This window comes from Periplaneta americana, chromosome 9 (genome assembly GCF_040183065.1).
Source record: "Periplaneta americana isolate PAMFEO1 chromosome 9, P.americana_PAMFEO1_priV1, whole genome shotgun sequence".
Lineage (NCBI taxonomy): Eukaryota > Metazoa > Arthropoda > Insecta > Blattodea > Blattidae > Periplaneta > Periplaneta americana.
Window position 1 is genome coordinate 74,195,161 of NC_091125.1, and position 21,383 is coordinate 74,216,543.

Here is a 21,383-nt window from a genome sequence, read left to right on the forward strand (position 1 = left end):
GAGTATAATAAATAGGATTGTAATGGATATTACAAGGGCAATAATTTCTTCACACGCACATTGTGAATAGAACAGAGAAGAAAGCATTTTAAAATATTCGAAATCGTACAAAATATCGGAGAAACCAATTTTCCCTGCACAAATTGCACCAAATGAAAAATATAATTACCATTCACAATAAATACTGTATTTTATGTATTCTAAAAAGTTGTTTATTAATCTAGAGGTATTGGCTGATGACTATATTAAATTCCAGCACAACATTCATTCAGAATATGTAGAAATTACACTTTGGATTTTACTAAATGTATAGGCCTACTATCAAAAGGTGTTACATACCCCCTTAAATACTGTACATGTGTTACCTGTGCGATATCCGATGTTTAATTTTTTTTAAATATAATTCATAGTACTGAAACTGCCATATTGAATTCGCACAAATTGTATTATTCGTAATTTTCGTCTCGAAAACCCCTAAGATTCTAATTTAATTTTTCACACATTTTTGTCCCACTCCACCACTTTAGGGACAAAGTCGGACTAACTAATACCTTATTCGTATTCTGTGATCGCAAAGATCCCCAGATATCGACTTTCATCGAGATCGGATGACATGAAATTTCTCACTCCCTTCTGCCTTTTCATCAGTACCTTAGGATATGGTATTTAAAAAATCTAAGAATGTTTAACCAATATTGTAGAGAGTAACCTTCATTTTAAATTTTACGTCTCTAGTTAAATATAGTTTAGTGAATTTTGAAAATCGTCAACTTCTTTCTCTCTCCTCTCTGCTCGGAAGTAAAAAAAAAAAAAAGAAGTTATTTCAAGGGAGTAGCCTACATGAAATTGAATTTTTTTACTTTCCTTATACATTTTAGAAACAATTCTGAGAGATGAGATGAATAGTCTAACCCAATTTTATGAGTGAATCTTTGTTTTAAATTTAAAGGCTGCACGTCTGCTGGTTAAAAAAATAAATCGGTGTAATTATTTTGATCATTACTGCCTCCCATTTTCCATCCGTTAATGTTCGTATTTCGCAAAACTCAGTCTTATCTATTGACTAAGGATTAACATATTTCCATATACATATATATTTCCATACATATAACAGATTATATTTCCATTTTGTACAATATTCTAGTCACGAGACATAATCATATACTTTGTCTTTTCGGGATTTACTACCAAACCTATCGCTTTATTTGCTTCAAGTAAAATTTCCGTGTTTTCCCTAATCGTTTGTGGAGTTTTTCCTAACATATTCACGTCATCCGCATAGACAAAAAGCTGATGTAACCCGTTCAATTCCAAACCCTCTCTATTATCCTGAACTTTCCTAATGGCATATTCTAGAGCGAAGTTAAAAAGTAAAGGTGATAGTGCATCTCCCTGCTTTAGCCCGCAGTGAATTGGAAAAGCATCAGATAGAAACTGGCCTATACGGACTCTGCTGTAAGTTTCATTGAGACACATTTTAATCGAACAAGTTTCTTGGGAATACCAAAGACACATATAGACTACTGTAATATTTGTTTAGTTTTTGGAGGTGTCTGTCCAGAGTGCACAAATACTCGGGCGTGCATGTTTACTCTTATGTCCTACCCATTCCACTGCGACAGAGATAACAGCCGATCTTGCAGCGGTGAGAACTCGCTCTCCAGTTCACATTAAGAAAATCCATCTGCCAAAATCCCTGGCGCGACCTATACGCACGAAACTTCCGAAAAATCGTAGACAGACAGCGCAGTTAATAGTTCGTTAGATGTAAACAAACCCTCGCCTATTCCCCTCCACCTCCGCCCAATATTCTGCTATCAGTTAACCTGTACAGTATCTCTCCTACTGGGATATGAACTTCGAAGTGTAGTCATTACTCATTATTTTCGCTATTTTTGTATTCGCCTATTCCCCCTACCTCCGCCCAATATTCTGCTATCAGTTAACCTGTACAGTATCTCTCCTACTGGGATATGAACTTCGAAGTGTAGTCATTACTCATTATTTTCGCTATTTTTGTATTCGCCTATTCCCCCTACCTCCGCCCAATATCCTGCTATCAGTTAACCTGTACAGTATCTCTCCTACTGGGATATGAACTTCGAAGTGTAGTCATTACTCATTATTTTCGCTATTTTTGTATTCGCCTATTCCCCCTACTTCCGCCCAATATTCTGCTATCAGTATCTCTCCTACTGGGATATGAACTTCGAAGTGTAGTCATTACCGGTACTCATTATTGTAGCTATTTTTGTAGAAATATGTGGCATTCATTAAAAGAGTCAGTCGTATAATAGCACAGTGCCATTATACGACTGACTCTTTTAATGAATGCTACATATTTATTGTTGCTTTGAGAATGTGAACTAAATCGCACGCCTTTTCACAGGTGAATTATTGGTAACTGCTCTTTGTTCTACCAGACGTATTCTTTAGGCTTGGTCGAATGTCATATCAAGATATTTTCTCGGAAAGGGTTTATTACACGATAAAAATTAAAGTACCAGTGCAGATCTTTAAAGCTTCACTTTTCATCTTTTTAATATTGTTGTTTAGTCAACTGTCCGAAGACAGTTCTGAACCTCACAAGTGATACCAACATGGCACAATGTATGAGGCAACTAGGCCAGGAGATAATGGGGTAGAATGGTCAGTTCCTTACCCCCTCTTTTTAACATGCACAAACATTTTGTTCCTTTTGTGTGTGTGTTGTTAAAGACTGTGTTGGATGTAGCTATTGCAGGTTATAACTAGAAATTCGGATCGTCCGAAGAAGCGTGTAATTTATTTTTTTATCAAGTGGAGGGTACTTGACATGCCATTCATTCAAGTGTCCCCATCTGTGGGCGACGCGCCAAGGCTTTACATATTTGTTTTGATACTTTAACAAAAAATTGCTGAATGTGAAAAAAAAAAAAGCTTTACCCTTGGTGTACCATGGGAGATTAACTACTGTTACATAACACCGCATAATGATAATTAATTGAGCAATTGTGGAATGTCTGTATGAGGAAACGGGAGAAACTCGCGAAAAGCTACCACCGAGCGTCGTCTCTGTCCACTACAAATTCCAGTGGACCCTCCTGGATTCGAACTCGAGTTACCAACGTGGGAAGCCGACGCTACGCTCTAGCGCCTGTCTAGCCGTTCGGCGAACGATGCGCCAGAGTGCAATTTATAGGTACAGTAGGCTTATATCGGTTAAAATTTGTTTCATAGTCCATACTGTTACGACATACCGGTAATATAATTCCCAATTAACTTTCGGTAGTAAGAGGAGCGAAGGATTTCATTCACCAATCCAAGTCTTGACACACACATTAATGTTTAATTGACAGCTCGATACCTATGGACCCCTGGACCAACATTTAAATGCTGCTTAATGTGACCTTCATCACCTACAGTTCCAGTATTTCCCCACCTCAGAAATTGATTGATTGTGTTGCACCTTTATTAGTCATATTTAATTTTGTACATTTCTGTTCATTTTGGTAATATACGTTTTCTAAGACGCTAATTTTACATTACTTTGCAAAGGATGGTTTTACAATATCTTAGGTTTATAAATGATGGTTTAATGTGAATAGAAATACACTGAAATTACGAAATAAAGATGCTGCAGGCTGGGTTGCTTGGAAACCATGAATAGCTTTGCGCATGCGCACAAATCATGTGTAGGAAGAGGGTGTGTGTGTTACATTCAGTACGCTGACGGAATAGCTAGGAAATTTAATTATTGTGACATTTAGAAAATGGTCGTTCATAATGTCGTGGACGTCATTGCAACAGGAAGACAACAAATCGCAGGCACCAATAGAAGCAGGAGAAGCTCCATGTGAACCGTAAGCATACTATATTATATCTTCCTTAGTTTTTGTATCATGTTTTGGTTCTTCTCTTTTGCATAGAATGACGTCATACAAAGAACATAGTACTGCAGCTGTGGTGTCACAGGTCTCGCAGTGTTATGTATTGACGGAGTAAAGTCGTAGGTGTTAGCGCTTCAATGTTACGTCACAATTCATAATATTAAACTCCAGATGAAGGAGAATTATTGGAGTATTGCCATCGTCATCTGTACTTAATTTGACAGCAACAGCGCACCGGTCTGTGTTTGAAGGCGCGTGATTTAAATATGGGCCTTATTCATGTCTATTAAATTGCGGATTTCATAAAGTCCTCTTGATCCACCAGACAAGTGGTAAGCAATGTGACTTGACGCTTCGAATAAAGTCTTGATGAAGGTTACGTACAATATGTAACTGGCATTATAGGAAATTGCCAAAATACCTTGAAAAATGCCTTCGATTTATAGTATGGAGTACTGGAAATTGGATGTGATCACTGGGAGAGCTGTATGCCCATTCAGTCTTACTTATATACCAAAATCGGAATCCGGATCATTCGCACAAATTTTACGTCATTAGGACGATTCGTAACACATTACAATTTCGTTACCGGACGATTCGTAACACATTACGAATTACGGATTGTATTTGAAAAACTAAAAGAAGAAATTGTTATTTGACTTAATAAAATATTGATGCCTGCTTTTATTTCGGTTGTTTACGAACCTGCAGTTTTGAGTGCCATTGGAACATCAACAATTGATGGATGTCTGTTTTACCTTGCCCAAGCATTCTGGAGACGTATCAAGGAATCAATGAAGACTTCAGATGGGAAGAAAACGAACTTCGTGTTCATTTTCATTCCCTTATTGCCTTAACATTTGTTCCCGTGGACGATGTGACACTTGCATCTGACCAGCTGCGAGAGGTAGCTGAAGAAGAACTGCTCCCAATTTTGGACTATGTGGAAGACAATTTCATTAGAGGTCGAAGATGCGGTCGTGGGAGACAACAACCCCTTTTCCCACCGAACATATGGAACTGCTATGATAGAAACTTAATGAATTACCAAGAACAACAAACAACTGTGAAATTTGGCATAGGCGACTTAACCTTTAAATGGGAAAAGCGCACCCCTCACTATAGGTATCATCTTCTGGCACTCTTTCAGAGAGAGACGGCAGAAATCAGCGTGGAAATAGAAAGAATGATAAGTGGCATACTTCACGCAAGAAAAAGAAGAAATACGTTCACTTAGATAAAATAATTCAGAGAATATTGAAAAATATGAGTACAAGGATAACGATAATATATTGGGGTACTTACGGTCTCTTGTACATATATAACCCTAGATCATATATGTACCGGTATATATGATCTAGAATATAATGTAGCAGGAAATTTTTGACTTTTATATATTGAAAACATAATAAAATTAATAAAATGTTTAAGATTACAATATTCATTCATTCATATTGGCAGCCAGTAGTATTGTGACCAGTTGTCATTGTAACGAATGTGTCACATGTTACGAAAAAATACTTGTGACCAACTTACTGTATCATTGCGACGAACAGGTATTGTGATCAAGTTTTCATTGTGACAAACTGCCAGTGACTAAAATAGCTGGTGACGAAATGTCCTAGACCCACCAAAATCGTCGTGCGTGAAAATAGAACACGGCCATATTTCGTCAATGTGATTTAATTTGAGGGATAGAATGGAGTGTGTTTCAGTATTGCCGACATAGTGATAATACTACACACCTAATCTAACCTAACCTCTCACATAATACTACAATGCTAAATCTGAAAGAACAACTGCAGTAAGAGGGGAAGTTATCCCCACTCTCGCCGCACGGCAGCTGCGCTCTCTGTCTACTGTCTACTCCCCGCCCAGGTGGCTCACTCCTATCCCGCCATAATGAAATGTGCATTCGACACTCACGTGTGTAGCATAACACAACACACAACAAACCAAGCCCCTACACCAGTAGCTGCGCAGATCGTACAGGACCGGCCATCTCTGTGGCAGTTCAAGCTAGCAGACCAATAAGTTTATAGCTGCAAATGTCGCAAATATAAGTACAGTATCTTTTTTTTTATTTTAGTAGGTTATTTTACGACGCTTTATCAACAGCTTAGGTTATTTAGCGTCTGAATGAGATGAAGGTGATACTGCCGTTGAAATGATTCCAGGGTCCATCACCGAAAGTTACCCAGAATTTGCTCATATTGGGTTGAGGGAAAACCCCGGAAAAAACCTCAACCAGGTAACTTGCCCCGACCGGGAATCGAACCCGGGCCACCTGGTTTCGCGGCTAGACGTGCTAACCGTTACTCCACAGGTGTGGACAATATAAGTACCCGGACCCTTGATAATGCATAACAATATAATAAACTTTCAAATTATTGTTTATCCTTACGACACTAAAATAATGAATAACTACACAATACGATTTAATTATAAAACCAATAGAACTGGATTGCATTTCATTAATAAAGTTTCATACGAAGGCCTACCAGCTGCAGTTCAAGAAATAAAGTCCAATGTATACTTTGATTTATAATTATATTGTTTTTGTGGAAACTAACAATCCTCATGATATTCATATATTAAATACCACACAAGTAGCTACTAGCCTATGAACAATGTACTTAATTTAACAACTCTGCTAATAATAGATTAATACTATTTAATACTGTATATCTACTATACTATACCATACAACACAACACGAATGTAATAATAATAATAATAATAATAATAATAATAATAATAATAATAATAATAATAAAATCACTATTCACTATATTTACTATTGCTAAAAATATTTTACTATTATTATTCTAATTCATCGTTTCACTTGTTTACTTAACTATTTAACAGATTACTAATTTAGTTACTCCTTAACTAATAGTTTTTGTAGAGTGATAGATTCTCTCACATTTTATTTATCTTTATTTATCTTCTTTATCTTTTATTTATCTTCTATTCCCATCTAATTTTGACTCTGAACAGAAATTTACCTAAATTATTAAACTTGTTAATGTTTAATGGTCCACTTAGTTTAATGAAAGCTGTCTTCTAGTTTAATTTCAAAAATTTATTTTCTATTCCGCTAACTCTGAGGTTATTTGTTGCTGTGCATTTTTTTACGTTATATATTATAACTGCACATGTCACATTTTGTTTTACAAGTCAGGTTTTCTTTTTTCAAACTCCTAATCTGTTCATTCTTTCTCTGTAACTCATCTTCCATTAATCTCAATCTTTTCTTGGGACTAAACATATGATTGTGTTCCGAACTAATAGTATTAGGGACGTGTGAACAGTTACATTGTCTGGTTCTGTGACTCCAATACTCGTATTCAGAATCCTCATAGAGGGTTTATCTAACTACAAAATAATATTATACCATGGAGAAAGAAATGATACCGAATATACTTTTGAACAATAAAGTTCAAGTTAATGGAAATTTAGGGCTATGTGAATTTATCTCGTTTCAACAATGGACATACCCTCATAAGATGGTTTGGAAAATTAAAGAGAGATGGAACTGGATCATCATCATCATCATCATCATCGTCTCTCTCTATCTCTCTCTCCTTTTTGCATGTGATTTCCAGAAATGTTGAGAACAAAGTTTGTGATAATTTGTTGAAATAAAATTATCTCTCTTAATGGCAGACAGCGCAACAGTAGTTCTGTTTTTTTTTAAGGTCCAGCTGGAAATAATACATACCGGTATTTTATTATAATAATGCCTATATCCTATTTAAAAAATACCACCAATATGTTTGCTGAAACAGTTTTTAGTGTTAATTAGTCTTGCCACACGTTGATAGAATAATCCATCTACATGAAAATGTTATTTAGAGCCTGAATTAATTGAACGTTAAACTATTAAATACATTTACATATCGGTATTTAAGCATGAAAAGTGATGCTGGAGCCTTTACTGAAACTATTTGTGCAGTTATAAGCCAAACAAAAATGCATCATTATGATAGATTCATCAAATACACACTGAATACATTCGCAGTCACTATCACAACCACCTGCTAAATGCCACACTTGCCACAATGATGACGATGCTCGAACAGATTCAATTTTGTACAGCACAGCAGTCTCACTGTGCGTCTAGGTAAGTAACTATATAACGTCATTGCAACGAACCTACACCCGCCAAATGAAATAGTACACACTTGTATTCTAGTAACATTCCTCACGTTTAGTAGCCTATCATTTCGTTAGCATATATTGCCATCCCTGCTATGTGCCATGTCAGGTGCCACCTAGTAGAAGTGGATCGTGATGGCGGGGAGAAAATATGGCGACTTCCATAATTACATTTAGTTCGTCCAGTGTATGTTTTGTGAAATAAAAAATGTGTTAATGTGGTGATAAATCCATATATAGGCTATAATGCATATTGACTCAAAGAAAAACAGATGCCCTTTCGACATTTTGTCATCTCTACACTTTTCTCCTTTCATTGTCAATGATTTTGTTCGAAGAGCTCTAAAAAATCAAACCAGTCTCATCTCCATTATCAATGTCCTTGGGATCAAACCCCTGCAGAAATGTGGTAAGTTTTCCTTGCATTCAAAAACAACTGAATTGTCTACACCACTTGCTTCCCCACACTCTTGATTCCAGATAATTCTATGCCTTTTTCTGACAGTCTCAAGCCAGCCATTCGAAGCTTTGAACTCCAACTTATTCAATTTTTTGACTAATTCGAGAGCCTGACTTTGAAGAATTTATCCAGAAATTGGTATGTTTTTGGAACAGACACCTCACAAATCACTCTCATAATTCATTAATCTCTTCATATTCCGTACATTTCAGTTTTCTTTTCATATCACCATTGCCCTTGGGTCTCTCATTCATAACATGCTCCTTGTTTTCCAAAGTATCATAAATTTGTGTTTTTCCCGCATTTAATAAAATTGTAGCATAATCTCTCGGACACTTCACTTCTCTTTCTCGTGTAACTCAATCACCTTAACTTTATCACTTAGTGATAGTGTAACATTTTTATATGACATTCTAAAGAAAACTTTCTCAAATTTTACTGTCTAACAAATTCTCAACTTAAACACTTGCGTGTAGTTCTGCATTGTGTAACTTTCTCCATTCTCCTGTAACTTCATTCCTCTTAGCCCCAAATATTTTTCTAAGAATCTTATTCTCAAGCTCCCTTAATCTCTGTTCCTCACTCAAAGTGACAGTCCAAGTTTCACAACCATACAGAATAACCGGTAATAGGCTATAACTGTTTTATAAATTCTAACTTTCAGGTTTTTTGACAGCAAACTAGATGACAAAAGCGTCTCAACCGAATAATAACAGGCATTTCCCATATTTATTCTGTATTTAATTTCCTCTCGAGTGTCATTTATATTTGTTACTGTTGCTCCAAGATATTTGAATTTTTCCACTTCTTCTTCTTCATCTGACATAATTAGGAACATTAAATCTATATGTTTGAGATGAGCAGTGCATGTAGCACGTATAGGCGAATCCAGAAATGCATATAGAATTATACCATTAAGTACGAGAAAAATTCGTACCGGCACCGGGAATCGAACCCAGGACCTCTCAGCTGTGGCGTCGTGAATCGGGTCCCGGCATAGCTCAGTTGGTTAGAGAGCACTCAGCGCCACAGCTGAGAGGTCCTGGGTTCGATTCCCGGTGCCGGTACGAATTTTTCTCGTACTTAATGGTATAAAAACAAACTGACTAGTTATACTAGTCGAGCAAAATATAATGAGGTGGGCGAGACCTCATTCATATTTGATACATATATGATGTTAACAGTTTAAAGAAACTGTTGTTGAATATGGCCATAAAGTCATGTAATATGCGCTCCTGTACATATATGACATGTATCGTCTCAAGTGCAGGCAGTAAGGCCGTAACACAATACTACGAGAGGAGTTCGGCCGGCGTCGTGAATCGGGTCCCGGCATAGCTCAGTTGGTTAGAGAGCACTCAGCGCCACAGCTGAGAGGTCCTGGGTTCGATTCCCGGTGCCGGTACGAATTTTTCTCGTACTTAATGGTATAAAAACAAACTGACTAGTTATACTAGTCGAGCAAAATATAATGAGGTGGGCGAGACCTCATTCATATTTGATACACACATGCATATAGAATGTTAATTGAGAGGCTGGAGGGAAAAAAGACCTTTGGGGAGGCCGAGACGTAGATGGGAGGATAATATTAAAATGGATTTGAGGGAGGTGGGATATGATGATGATAGAGACTTGATTATTCTTGCACAGGATAGGGACCGATGGCGGGCTTATGTGAGGGTGGCTGTGAACCTGCGGGTTCCTTAAAAGCCATAAGTAATTAAGTAAACCAGGGTTTAAGCTAGAAAATAAATAATTGTCGCAAAAATGCACAAATGAAAAATTATATTGCAAATTGCGAAATGCTTGTGCAATATTATAAATAATTGTGCAGAAAAAATAAAATTAATAAAGTATGCAGAAATAAAAAGATATGTAATTGGTTTCTTGGAGTTTTATTACTTACAATCCATCTTATCACATTCTAGATATACTTACCATATGTAAGTAAATCATTAGATGTAGGTATGTTTAGAATCAATTACTGCTGAATTTACATTACATTAAAATACGTTATTTTATGGGTGCTCTAAACTAGTAGCCTCTTCAAGATTTATAGTTAGCTAATTAGAGTGCTAATTCGTTTTACTGAAAGGTGGTTTCTAATTCCAGTTTTTACAAGATTCATGCAACTGAAACCTCGCTCACAATTTACAGTATGTGATGGAATTATATAAATCAATTAGAAGAAATTGTTCACTTAACTTACACGAATTGCACCAACTCTTTGAAATCAATTCCTGAACATCTGTTGCTCAATACCTTTTTGAACATTGCCCATGCCATTAGCATTTCATTTAAATTCAGATTAGTTCATATACATCTCTGATTTCATTTTCTCCATTACCATCTTCGTTTCTGAAGTCCAATGTGGTTATCGCATTTTTGCACATTTAAAGTTTGTTGCATTTTTAGAAGTCGAGTAACAAAATGCGACAAATGTGACTGTGACAATGTACTGGCTTTGAAGCAAGCGAAGGATTCAAATATCCCTCTTTCTCAATAAAGCAATAAACCAATGATCGCCAGACCCCGGGTAACTGACAACTCTAAGTTGTATCGATTTCTCTGCCCTATTTAAGTTTTCTTCGAAAATATGCTTACAGTATGTTTCAAAATACAATATACATCTACATAAGTACAGTCTGAAACAAAAAAATAATTCCATTATGAGCAGTGGGTTATGCATTCCTCCAGTTTCTGTTTTATTCAGGAAAATTAACGTAACATCTGCACGTGCTTTTTGTTCGGACCAAGAAAATATTCCGAAATAGAGATGATTCCGAAATTTTCAGGTTCTCTCTTGGTCAGATTCCACTGTACATATTTTAAAGTACCAGTACTCACATAAAACATATAAAAGTTCAGTTTTCATTAAATAATTTTCGACAGAATTCCCATTTCAGATTAATCATCATCAGAATGTAGGCTAACACACAAAAAAAATTGTAACATTTTTATGACTTCGCCATGTAAGTTATCGTCATGTTGATTCGGCAAGCAATTATCATTTTATATACGGTACATTGCCTGCCTCTGTTTTCGTTTCAAATCATAAACATAATATTGTGTTTCTCACTGGGCTTTGCTTCTTATCAGTCTTATATAAGCAGTGTTCTGTTCTCTCAAAACTATGGTTGCCATACATCCCAAAAAATCAGGATTGTCCTGATTTTGTGGGCCGAGAAAAGTGTCCCGCCAGAAATCTATAAAAATGATAAAAATCGCGATTTTAGAGTTTACTGTGAATAGTCAAGATAAACACAATGTTAAGGTCAAAAGTACAGAAGTTTTTAAAATAATTTGTCAGGCTGCGAAGTAAATGCTTTCAAGAAAGAAACTACAAAGTTTTGTAATGTATGTTATGCATATGTTGAAAAATGGGTGACATATTTTTAAGATTTAAATTCTTTTAATGGGATTACTTTTGACGAGATCAGTCACTGGAAAACATTGAAAAGTCTGTCAAATTTATTTTATAATACAGAATATGAGATTAATGATTCTTTATTATTTGACCAATCAGTATGCTTGAAACAATATCCGCAGAAAAAATTAGATAGGTAGGAAGTTGACAGTTACAAAAATAAGCAAATTGCTGCAAAGTGGGTATCGTTTTTTCAGTCATGCAAATATCCCGAGTAGTTTTCAGAACTACTGAAATTAGTTGAGTTTAATTTTAGCATTCCTAACCATAATGCTAATGTAGAGAGGATATTTTCTCTCATGAAGACTCAGTGGTCTGATGAGCGTAATAGATTAAAAGTATCATCGCTTAAATCAATCTTGTTATTACAGTATCACATGAAAAACTTAAGCTGTAATGAATTTTATGACAATATTAAAAAAATAAAAGAAAATAAAAAATAACTTGCTGGGGTGTATAGCATTCGTTCATTCATTCATTCATTCATATATTTCTGCCTAAGAGCATGTACTTCACTGCTCTATTTCTATTTTCAGCCTTCCCCTTTGTCTTCACATATGATTTGTGTATATTTCAAAGTTGTCTACCATCTGATATCTTCTTCTGCCCTGAACTTTTCTCCCGTTCACATTCCTTCCAGTGCATCCTTCAGTAGGCAGTTTCTTCTCAGCCAGTGACCCAACCAATTCCTTTTTCTTTTCCTGATCAGTTTCAGCACCATTCATTCTTCACCCACTCTTTCCAACACAACTTCATTTCTTATTCTGTCTGCCCATTTCACATGCTCCATTCTTCTCCTTATCCACATTTCAAGTGTGTGTGTGTGTGTGTGTGTGTGTGTGTGTGCGTGCGTGCGTTTTTTTATTTTGGCGTACTTAAGGCCATCAAGCTTTCTCTTCCACATCACCAGAACTACAAGTAAAATAATAGAAACATGAAATTATAAAGTAAACCCAAATTAAAATATATACAAGCTTCAGTCACATAAAGTTTATATGAGTTAACATTGTTTTGAAGTTCAACAAAACAAAAACACACTCCCTCGGTCCCTATACATCCACTTAGCATTATCTCAATGGTCTACAGATCTTACATTTTATCTCTGTCGGTCAGTGACTGTTAAATTTCAAGTGGCTTATCTTAGCCGTGGAAGTCAGCATATTAAAAAGCATTACAATCTTTGCCCCGTCTCCTTACCTCTCCGCCGCAAATGTGACATTGCACAGAAACATAGATAAAATAATTATAAGGTCTGTAAATTGATCTGAAGCTGTGCACTTCACACAATTTCATGTTTATGTGTCTTTCATTTGAATTTCAGACACACCTGACGATAAACAGGAAATTCCTTTGTTCCCAGTCTGAACCCTTGGGATGTCATCGTGAGCCAAAATTTGTCTCTCTATCGATCATAACAAAGAATCAATCAATATATACGTACATAATTTAATTCGTATTGGAAGATTTTTACCCCTTGACCGCTGTACGCCAACTTATATCTAGAGCTAGGAAGTTGGTACCAAAATTGTTGTGTGAGCTTGGACTATATTTCTACTGAATGAAATGTCAGTGAGCCAGAACGACAAACATGTATAGCTGGGTGGTAACCAAATATGTGCTCCAATAGTCTACAGCCTTAGAACAAGAAAATAATAAACAAATAATATTAAAAAAAACAATAATTTGTAATTATAAACTTCATAACTCCCAAACTAAAATAATTTACCCATACATGTAAAAATAACATACAAAGTGTACAATTATGATTCTAGTCTCATTATAACAAATAACAATGAACTAAATTTGCCGGTTTTCGACAACTACACTCTACCCATGAACAAGTCATATGCCTCGGCCAAGAAATAAAAGACAGTTTTAACAAGAAAGAAGTTACCTTGGCAATATTTATTGACTTTCAGTTAGCATATGACTCTGTTTGGATAAATAAATTATTACTAAAACTCCAGAAATTAGGTATCTCCAGCAATATGTTCAGATGGATATCAGAATTCCTTAGTCAAAGACAGCATAAGTGCTGTTTTCATGTTTGATTTCTCTAATAGGGAGGGTAAGTCATTTGTATAAATATTGAATAAAGTTGTGCTGAGGACAGCGCCTTGAGGTAGATCTCGATGTTTGTCTGTAACTAGAAAGTAATTTATTGAATTTAGTGGAGTTATTAGTTTAGTTTGACCGAAAACAACAACAACAACAATGAACATTTTCATTTTATCATAAGAAATACTTCTTTTATATTCAGAAGAAAAAAAAAAACTATTTTTACTCTGAAAATATTCGTTCTACATCACAAGATGTTACAGGAGCAAATTTGAAATATGTTATTGTTTTCTAATGCCAGGCGTTTGATAATAAAGTCATTTGACCTCTTGCACTCCAATATTTTTCAAAGATATTGTCATGGTCAGCCACTGAAGCACAGATTTTGAGGTGTTCCGAATCCATTTCTTGGTTTGAGTTGCACAATGGGCAGTTAGGGAATTGATATATTCCAATTCTATGCAGGTGTTTGGCCAAACAATCATGGCCTGTTGCCAATCTAAATGCAGCTACTACAGACGATTTTCGTGGTAAATCGGGAATTAACTGTGAATTATGATGCAGAGAGTTCCATTTTTTCCCTTGAGGTTGTGTTATCAAATTTTGTTGTTGAAGTCAAAGTATGTAGATTTAATAAATCTTTTCACAGAGTAATACATAGATTTAGTAACAGGTCTGTAAGTAGCAGTGCTGCCCTTCTTTCCTAAAGCATCCGCATTCTCGTTACCCAGAATTGCACAATGGAATGGTATCCATTAAAATACAATTCTTTTATTGAGTGTTATTGAGAGCGCATTTTAGTTATTTTTGCTGTTTGAGATGAAGGTGTGTGTCTAGAGACTATTGATAGAATAGCTGCTTTAGAGTCTGACAATATAATTGCATTTTAAAATTTATTGATGTGGCATAGAATATTCCTGAGACTTTCACTTATTGCAATGATTTCTCCATCAAAACTTGTTATTCCATATCCAAGAGATCTATAAAGTGAGAAGAGACACCACGTAACACCTGCACCGGCACCTTGTTCTCTGGAGATCAAGGATCCGTCAGTGTATAAATGAAGCCAGTTTTGTGGAGGGTACCTAATATTAATTGTCTCTAAAGACAATTGTTTCATTATTTCAGTGCTTACTTCTGATTTCAGTATTTCTTCTGTTAAATTTAGATTATATTCTATACTTAATAGAGTTAAAGGGTTTGGTTTAATTTGTAAGTTTTCTTTTAAATTCGGGATATTGATTTTCTGTTTTAATTCTTGAACAATGGATATGAAATTTGTTTGAGTTTTCAATCTACAGAGAGGACTGTATGAATGCCAATTGTTTCCTGGTAATCTGATAAGTTTTTCATATTGAATCAATGCTTTTTTTCTCTCGTCATTTTGGTGCTGTTAATATTAGTGAGGAATCTCATAAAATCTATCGGAGTTGTTTTGATTCCACCAGTAATGAGCCTGAGAGCTTGGTTTTGAACATGTTCTACTTCGTTTATGAAAGGTGAAGTAATTAAAATTTCTTCGCAGTATTTTGTATAAACATTTTGTATGTAGTGTTCAAAGTATTTCTAGAGCATCCCCATTTCTGTCCTGCTAATCTTTTCGGAAGGGAAAATCTTTTACGAGCAGTTTCAGAAATATATTTCAAATGGTTGCTCCATGTTAACTTGCTGTCGAAAATAACTCCAAGATATTTGGATTCATAAGTCCTAGGAAGGTGTTGACCATTATATTGGATACTGAATTCTCTTTCTTTTTTACCAAGTGAAAATATTTGGTAGTTACTTTTGCTTAAATTGAGTATCATCAAATTTGATGTGTTCCATTCATGTAGTTGATTTGGAGCTTTAAGAGCAGAATTTTGAATTTTGTCTCTATGTCTGTGAGAACCGGAAGTCCACAAAACTATATCATCTGCAAATAGTGCTGTTTTCATGTTTGATTCCTCTAATAAAGAGGGTAAGTCATTTACATAAATATTGAATAAAGTTGTGCTGAGGACAGCACCCTGAGGTAGACCTTGATATGTTTGTCTGTAACTAGAAAGTGATTATTGAATGTAGTAGCAATGAATCTTTGACTAAGGAATTCTGATATTCATCTGAACATATTGCTGGAGATATCTAATTTCTGGAATTTTAGTAATAATTTATTTCTCCAAACAGAGTTATATGCTAATTGAAAGTCAATAAAAATTGCCGAGGTATCTTCTTTCTTGTTAAAACTGTCTTTTATTTCTTGGCCGAGGCATATGACTTGTTCATTAGTAGAGTGTAGTCGTCAAAAACCAGCTTGTCTTGGTGATAAAAGATTTTGGTTCTAAATACCAAGTTAATCTGTTGGAGATCATTGACTCCATAGTTTTTGCTATCATGCTTAATAGTGCTATGAAATATGAAATATGATACAGTATATCTTACTGTCATCAAGTGAACAACTACTTTGTGAATCTAATAGTGTATCTCGTATGTGGCACATAATATTAAATCCATAATTGTTTTCAAGAAAATTTTCATTTCAATTGTAATGACAGCAAGGAAGTTCGTATTATAATTCCGATGTTGAACTTGGACTGTAATGCAACCAAATGCATAGCAGCATGAGACGTCAATATTTAACAAAGAATAATCGGGAAAAAAATAAACGTGTTACACAATCCTGTTTGTATAATTATTTAATAACAGATGAGTTTACTTTTTTGGATCTTGCATAATATTAACATTACGTAAATAATACAATAATAGCAAAATAGCTTCATGTAGTATGCATTGTTTTTGTGAACATACTGTGTATTGTCTATAGCAGGGCGAGGCGCAGGTGACATCTATACTCCTCGCTGTACTCAACTGAAATCTACTGTTTTGGTACGAACTTGCTATCTCTGCTTGTATCATACCCAGATTTTTTTAATATGACTTGAGAAATTACATCTCACAAATTCAGAACATATTAATTGTGTTGATTATAATTTTATATACAGAATATAGATACAATATAAACTTACAATAAGTAATTTTTTAACATAAGGACTAATATTCTGAGAGACATTTACCAGTATTTTAGAAATAAGAGACTGTTATTTCCACAACGCATAACATACTACATTGGCAACGTGATTATACAGATAGAATTTCGCAATAACACGTTTTCTGACATGAACAACAGTATATTAAGAGAGGTATATTTTAGAATTTTACTTTGGGATGCAACATTTTCATGAGCTGATTTCAACCATTTTCTTGAAGGACACCATGTTTTTAAGAGTTGGCGGTTGTACTGTCCTTTCTCAACCCCCTATATGAAAGGAGGACCACACCTGTCTTTGGTGAGCGGGTCCTTCAGACCTAGCCGGGAGGGCTTACTTGAGTCCACCGACCGTTACCATATTTGCCTCCTATGGGACGCATCTCTATGCCATAACAGGGGTTACAGGGGTTACAGGTTCCCCGAGGGAACAGCAAACTCTAAATATAAACAGACTCACTTGGACTTACCTCAAGGTGCAGTATTAAGCACAACACTATTCAACATATATATTAACGACCTACCACAAGAGCTGGAAAAACATGACACTAATACAGCACTCTTTGCTGATGATTTGGTTATTTGGACGTCACATAAAACCAACGCAGTAGAGAAACTTCAAAATTCCATCCAGTCATCATTAGTGACACTTGAAACCTGGTGTTCAAATAATATGATGTCATTGAACACAGAAAAAACCAACTTTCAACTGTTCTCATTAAGAAAGATACCAGTGAAAATGAATCTAAACTATAGAGATGATAAGTTACAAAGAACTGAAAATGCAAAATACCTTGGTATATTTTCGACAATAAGCTCACCTGGAGAAATCAGATTGAACACATCAGCACAAAGGTAACGAATCGTTTTAAATTACTAAAAAGACTGGCAGGAACGAAATGGGGTAGCTCAAGGAGTACACTCAACACAACCTACAACACATACATAAAGCCTATCTTAACGTACTGTGGTGAAGCACTAATAACCTTATCAACCACAAATAAACATATATTAGAACGCACTCAAAATCAAGCTTTACGTCTCATCACTGGTGCAATCAAAACTACTCCAATTGAAGCCATGCAAATAATCACATCTAATAAACCAGTTGTAACAGACTTTGAAACACAAGCCCTTTTAACCTATGAAAAATTAAGAAGGCTTCTAAATTGGGATAAATGGAGTAGATACAAAGATTCTAAATTTACATTGAGGACCCAGAACGGATACATACAAGAGGTAGAAAAGCTTAAACAAAATCTAGAAATACCAAGTGAAAAGGAAAATTTGATGTCTCGATATACTGTAATCCACTTAATAACTTCAAAGTAGACTGCTGCCTTGATCTTGATGAAGTCTTCAACAAAAAAGATATAAATCCAGAAGTAGCAAAAGCCATTGCCCTACAAACAATTAATAGAAAATATTCACAAAAGGACTGGTTGTACATTCACTGATGGATCTCTCATGGATCAGAATGAATGAGCTGGAGCAGGAGCTACTTGTCAATACTTTTCTCTTTATAAAAATGTTGGCAAGTACACAACAAATTTTGATGGTGAAGTTGAAGTCATTTATGCATCACTTCAAAATGTATTTGTTTGACTAAACCAGTGCAAAAACATAGTCATCCTGTCTGACTCCAAAGCTGCAATCCAGTCCATCAGCTAAACTACATTCCCTAAAATGGAAAAATTAAAAGAAATTCATTGCATGGTAAAACAAATTCAAATGCTAAATAAAAAAAGTGGTCTTCCAATGGATCCCGGCCCACTGTGGACTGAACGGTAACGAGAAAGTGGATATGTTAGCAAAGAAAGGAACTAAAATCAACTTAAAAACAAATTTCAAGTTCCCAAATGAGTCAATAAAACGAGTCATAAAAAGAATAAGTAACAGTGAACAGGCAAAACATCAAAATTCAAACTGGAAAGAATCATTCAAAGATCCAAAACTAATTCCTGATCTACCTCGAAAATCTGCCGTGGCCATGTTTAGATTGATTACTGGGGCCTGTTTCTCAAACATACTAGTTTAGTAGTTTACCAGTTACTAGTAGATTCGGTTTCTCAAACTATTTTATCAGTCTAGTAACTTGTGACAATTTTTCACTAGTCACATGAACTCTTTCATTAGTCAGCTGATTGAGTTCATTTGTTTATAGTAATTGGAGGTATTGTTATTTGAGGTTAGAAGGCTAAGTTGTATGTGTTTTGGTTCTTATCTCTCTTTTCGGTTGAAATTCCATCAATAGAAAGCAAATTAACTATACTCAATATGATTAATGAATCAAGGGATATATTATTCGGTGCTTTTTCAAGCATAATAACAAAAAATGATAAAGTAATGAATGGACAAAAAATTTTGTAATGTGTGAGGCTATGGAACTGATAGCTCAGAACAAAGATTATGCATATGTTAGGGACATTTACTGGCCCAACGTTAAGAAAGCAACTTTGGTAAGTTCAAGTATCATAATATGAACATATTATGTAGCTAGTGGGTCTACTGCCGACATGAATGCCACTTATGACTTGAAAAATTCGCTATTTTTTTTTTTTCAGGTTTACGTTTGATCTATTCATAAATTATTGTCGTTTTATGTTTAATTTGTAACCTAAAGTTGACAATGTCAGAAGAACTAGCAGTGGAGGAGGAAAGCCAGCAAAAATTACTGTAGTTGATGAATTGATATTAGATCAGGAAAAAAAATTCTGCATGTGTTGCTGGCCTAGGACAGAAAGACCGGAGTTGGAAAATAATCAATATTCCGATTTGTAGAGCAATGTATTTGAAGCTTTGCTGATAATGCATGACTTCTATTTGTTTGTCTTGTTATGGCAGGTCCCACTATATTTAACAACTCTCCAAGCTTTTCAGCACTTTATTTAAACCGTTCATTATATTTAAACAATGCTCCCATAAAGGAATAATAATTGTTCCTTCTCGATATAGTTTTAGCTCTTCTCACAACAACTTCTTCATCACTTCAGTCGGAATCACTAAACCACATATATTAAAAAAAAATACAGTAGCGTGCAAATTAATCCGAACAACGTAATTACTTATGCAAAAACACTCAAACGGGATAAAAAATGGATCTAAGACATACCTCAGTAATCTATGTGGCCTCCCTTGTTCCTAATAACAGCTCTGAGACGATTTGGCATGGATTCCACTAATTTCCCACAAATATTCTTCATTTCTTCATCGCGAAACCATACACCAATGAGGGCAGAAATCTTCTTCTCCTTTGTAGAACAATCCATTTTTTGCATTCTTCTTTTGCAAATTGACCACAAGTTCTCAATGGGGTTGATGTCGGATGAGTTGCCTGGCCAGGGGAGTACCTGAATATTCTTCTTGTTGAAGAATTCTGTAGTTTTTCGAGACGTATGGCATGGTGCCAGGTCTTGTTGGAACACACCTCTGCCATCCAGAAATGATTTTTGCAGCTGGGGGGGTACGATTCTGGTTTCCAATAAGTGAATATATTTGTCAGAATTCATCATTCCCTTGATAGGTATTAATGCCCAGGCCCTTCATGTGTAAAACAACCCCAAAACATTACTTTAGGGGGGTTTTTGGGTGCTTGTTGGAGATGAGCTGCTGTTACTTTTTCGGATCCTTTCCATACGTAAGAAACACGGGGCCGTAGACCTCGAAATGAGACTCATCGGAAAAAAGTACATTCTTCCAGTCATTCACTGTCCAGTTATGATGTAATTTTGCCCACATTAAGCATTTTTTGCACATAACAGGGGTTAGCAGTTGCTTCTTAATAGGCTTACGAGCCCTTCGTCCAGCTTCCAAAAGCCTACGCCGCACTGTTGTGACGTGAATATTCGCCCCAGTGGTAGCCATTAACTCGCGGGTTAAGTCGACAGCAGTTAGTCTAGGATTTAATTTACTTTTCCTGCCAATTAAACGCTCATCTGCAGGTGAAGTCTTCCTTTTCCGGCCACTGTTTCCTTTTTTCTGGGATGTGATGGATCCAGTCTCCCTGTATCGTTTTATGATCGAATTAACAGTAGCTAAACCGATGTGACATTCTGCAGCAATTTGCCTCTGTGTCATAGAAGAATACTCTGCTAATGTTATAATTTTAGACCGTTTTCGTGGAGTTATATCCATTTGTGAAGATGACAGAATGTACACAGGATTGCAGTATTAAGTCTTCAACACAACTGAAATGCTTATAAGTACAAAATGACAGGCAAAATGTCACATATTATAAAAAAAATAATAACGACAGACCTTCAACAATGGAATTACACGTACTACAGATGTTAATTAAAGCGATATGAGCAGCTGTGAGGCCAACAATGATAGAAAATGTAAAAATATGTCGTGTTCGGATTAATTTGCACGCTACAATATTTTGTT

At 35.5% G+C, this 21,383-nt stretch overlaps 1 protein-coding gene across 4 annotated transcripts in view; it reads left to right on the forward strand.

Annotated features, from left to right (window-relative positions):
• Positions 1 to 3,661: 3,661 nt before the first annotated feature.
• LOC138706106 (serine/threonine-protein phosphatase 4 regulatory subunit 4-like) overlaps positions 3,662 to 21,383 on the forward strand; it is a 150,371-nt gene continuing 132,649 nt past the window's right edge. For all 4 annotated transcript variants that reach the window (XM_069835074.1, XM_069835072.1, XM_069835075.1 and 1 more), the window contains exon 1: positions 3,662 to 3,842. In XM_069835074.1, coding sequence (XP_069691175.1) covers positions 3,766 to 3,842 — 77 coding nt within the window. In that variant the 5' untranslated portion in view covers positions 3,662 to 3,765. The remainder of the gene's footprint in view (positions 3,843 to 21,383) is intronic.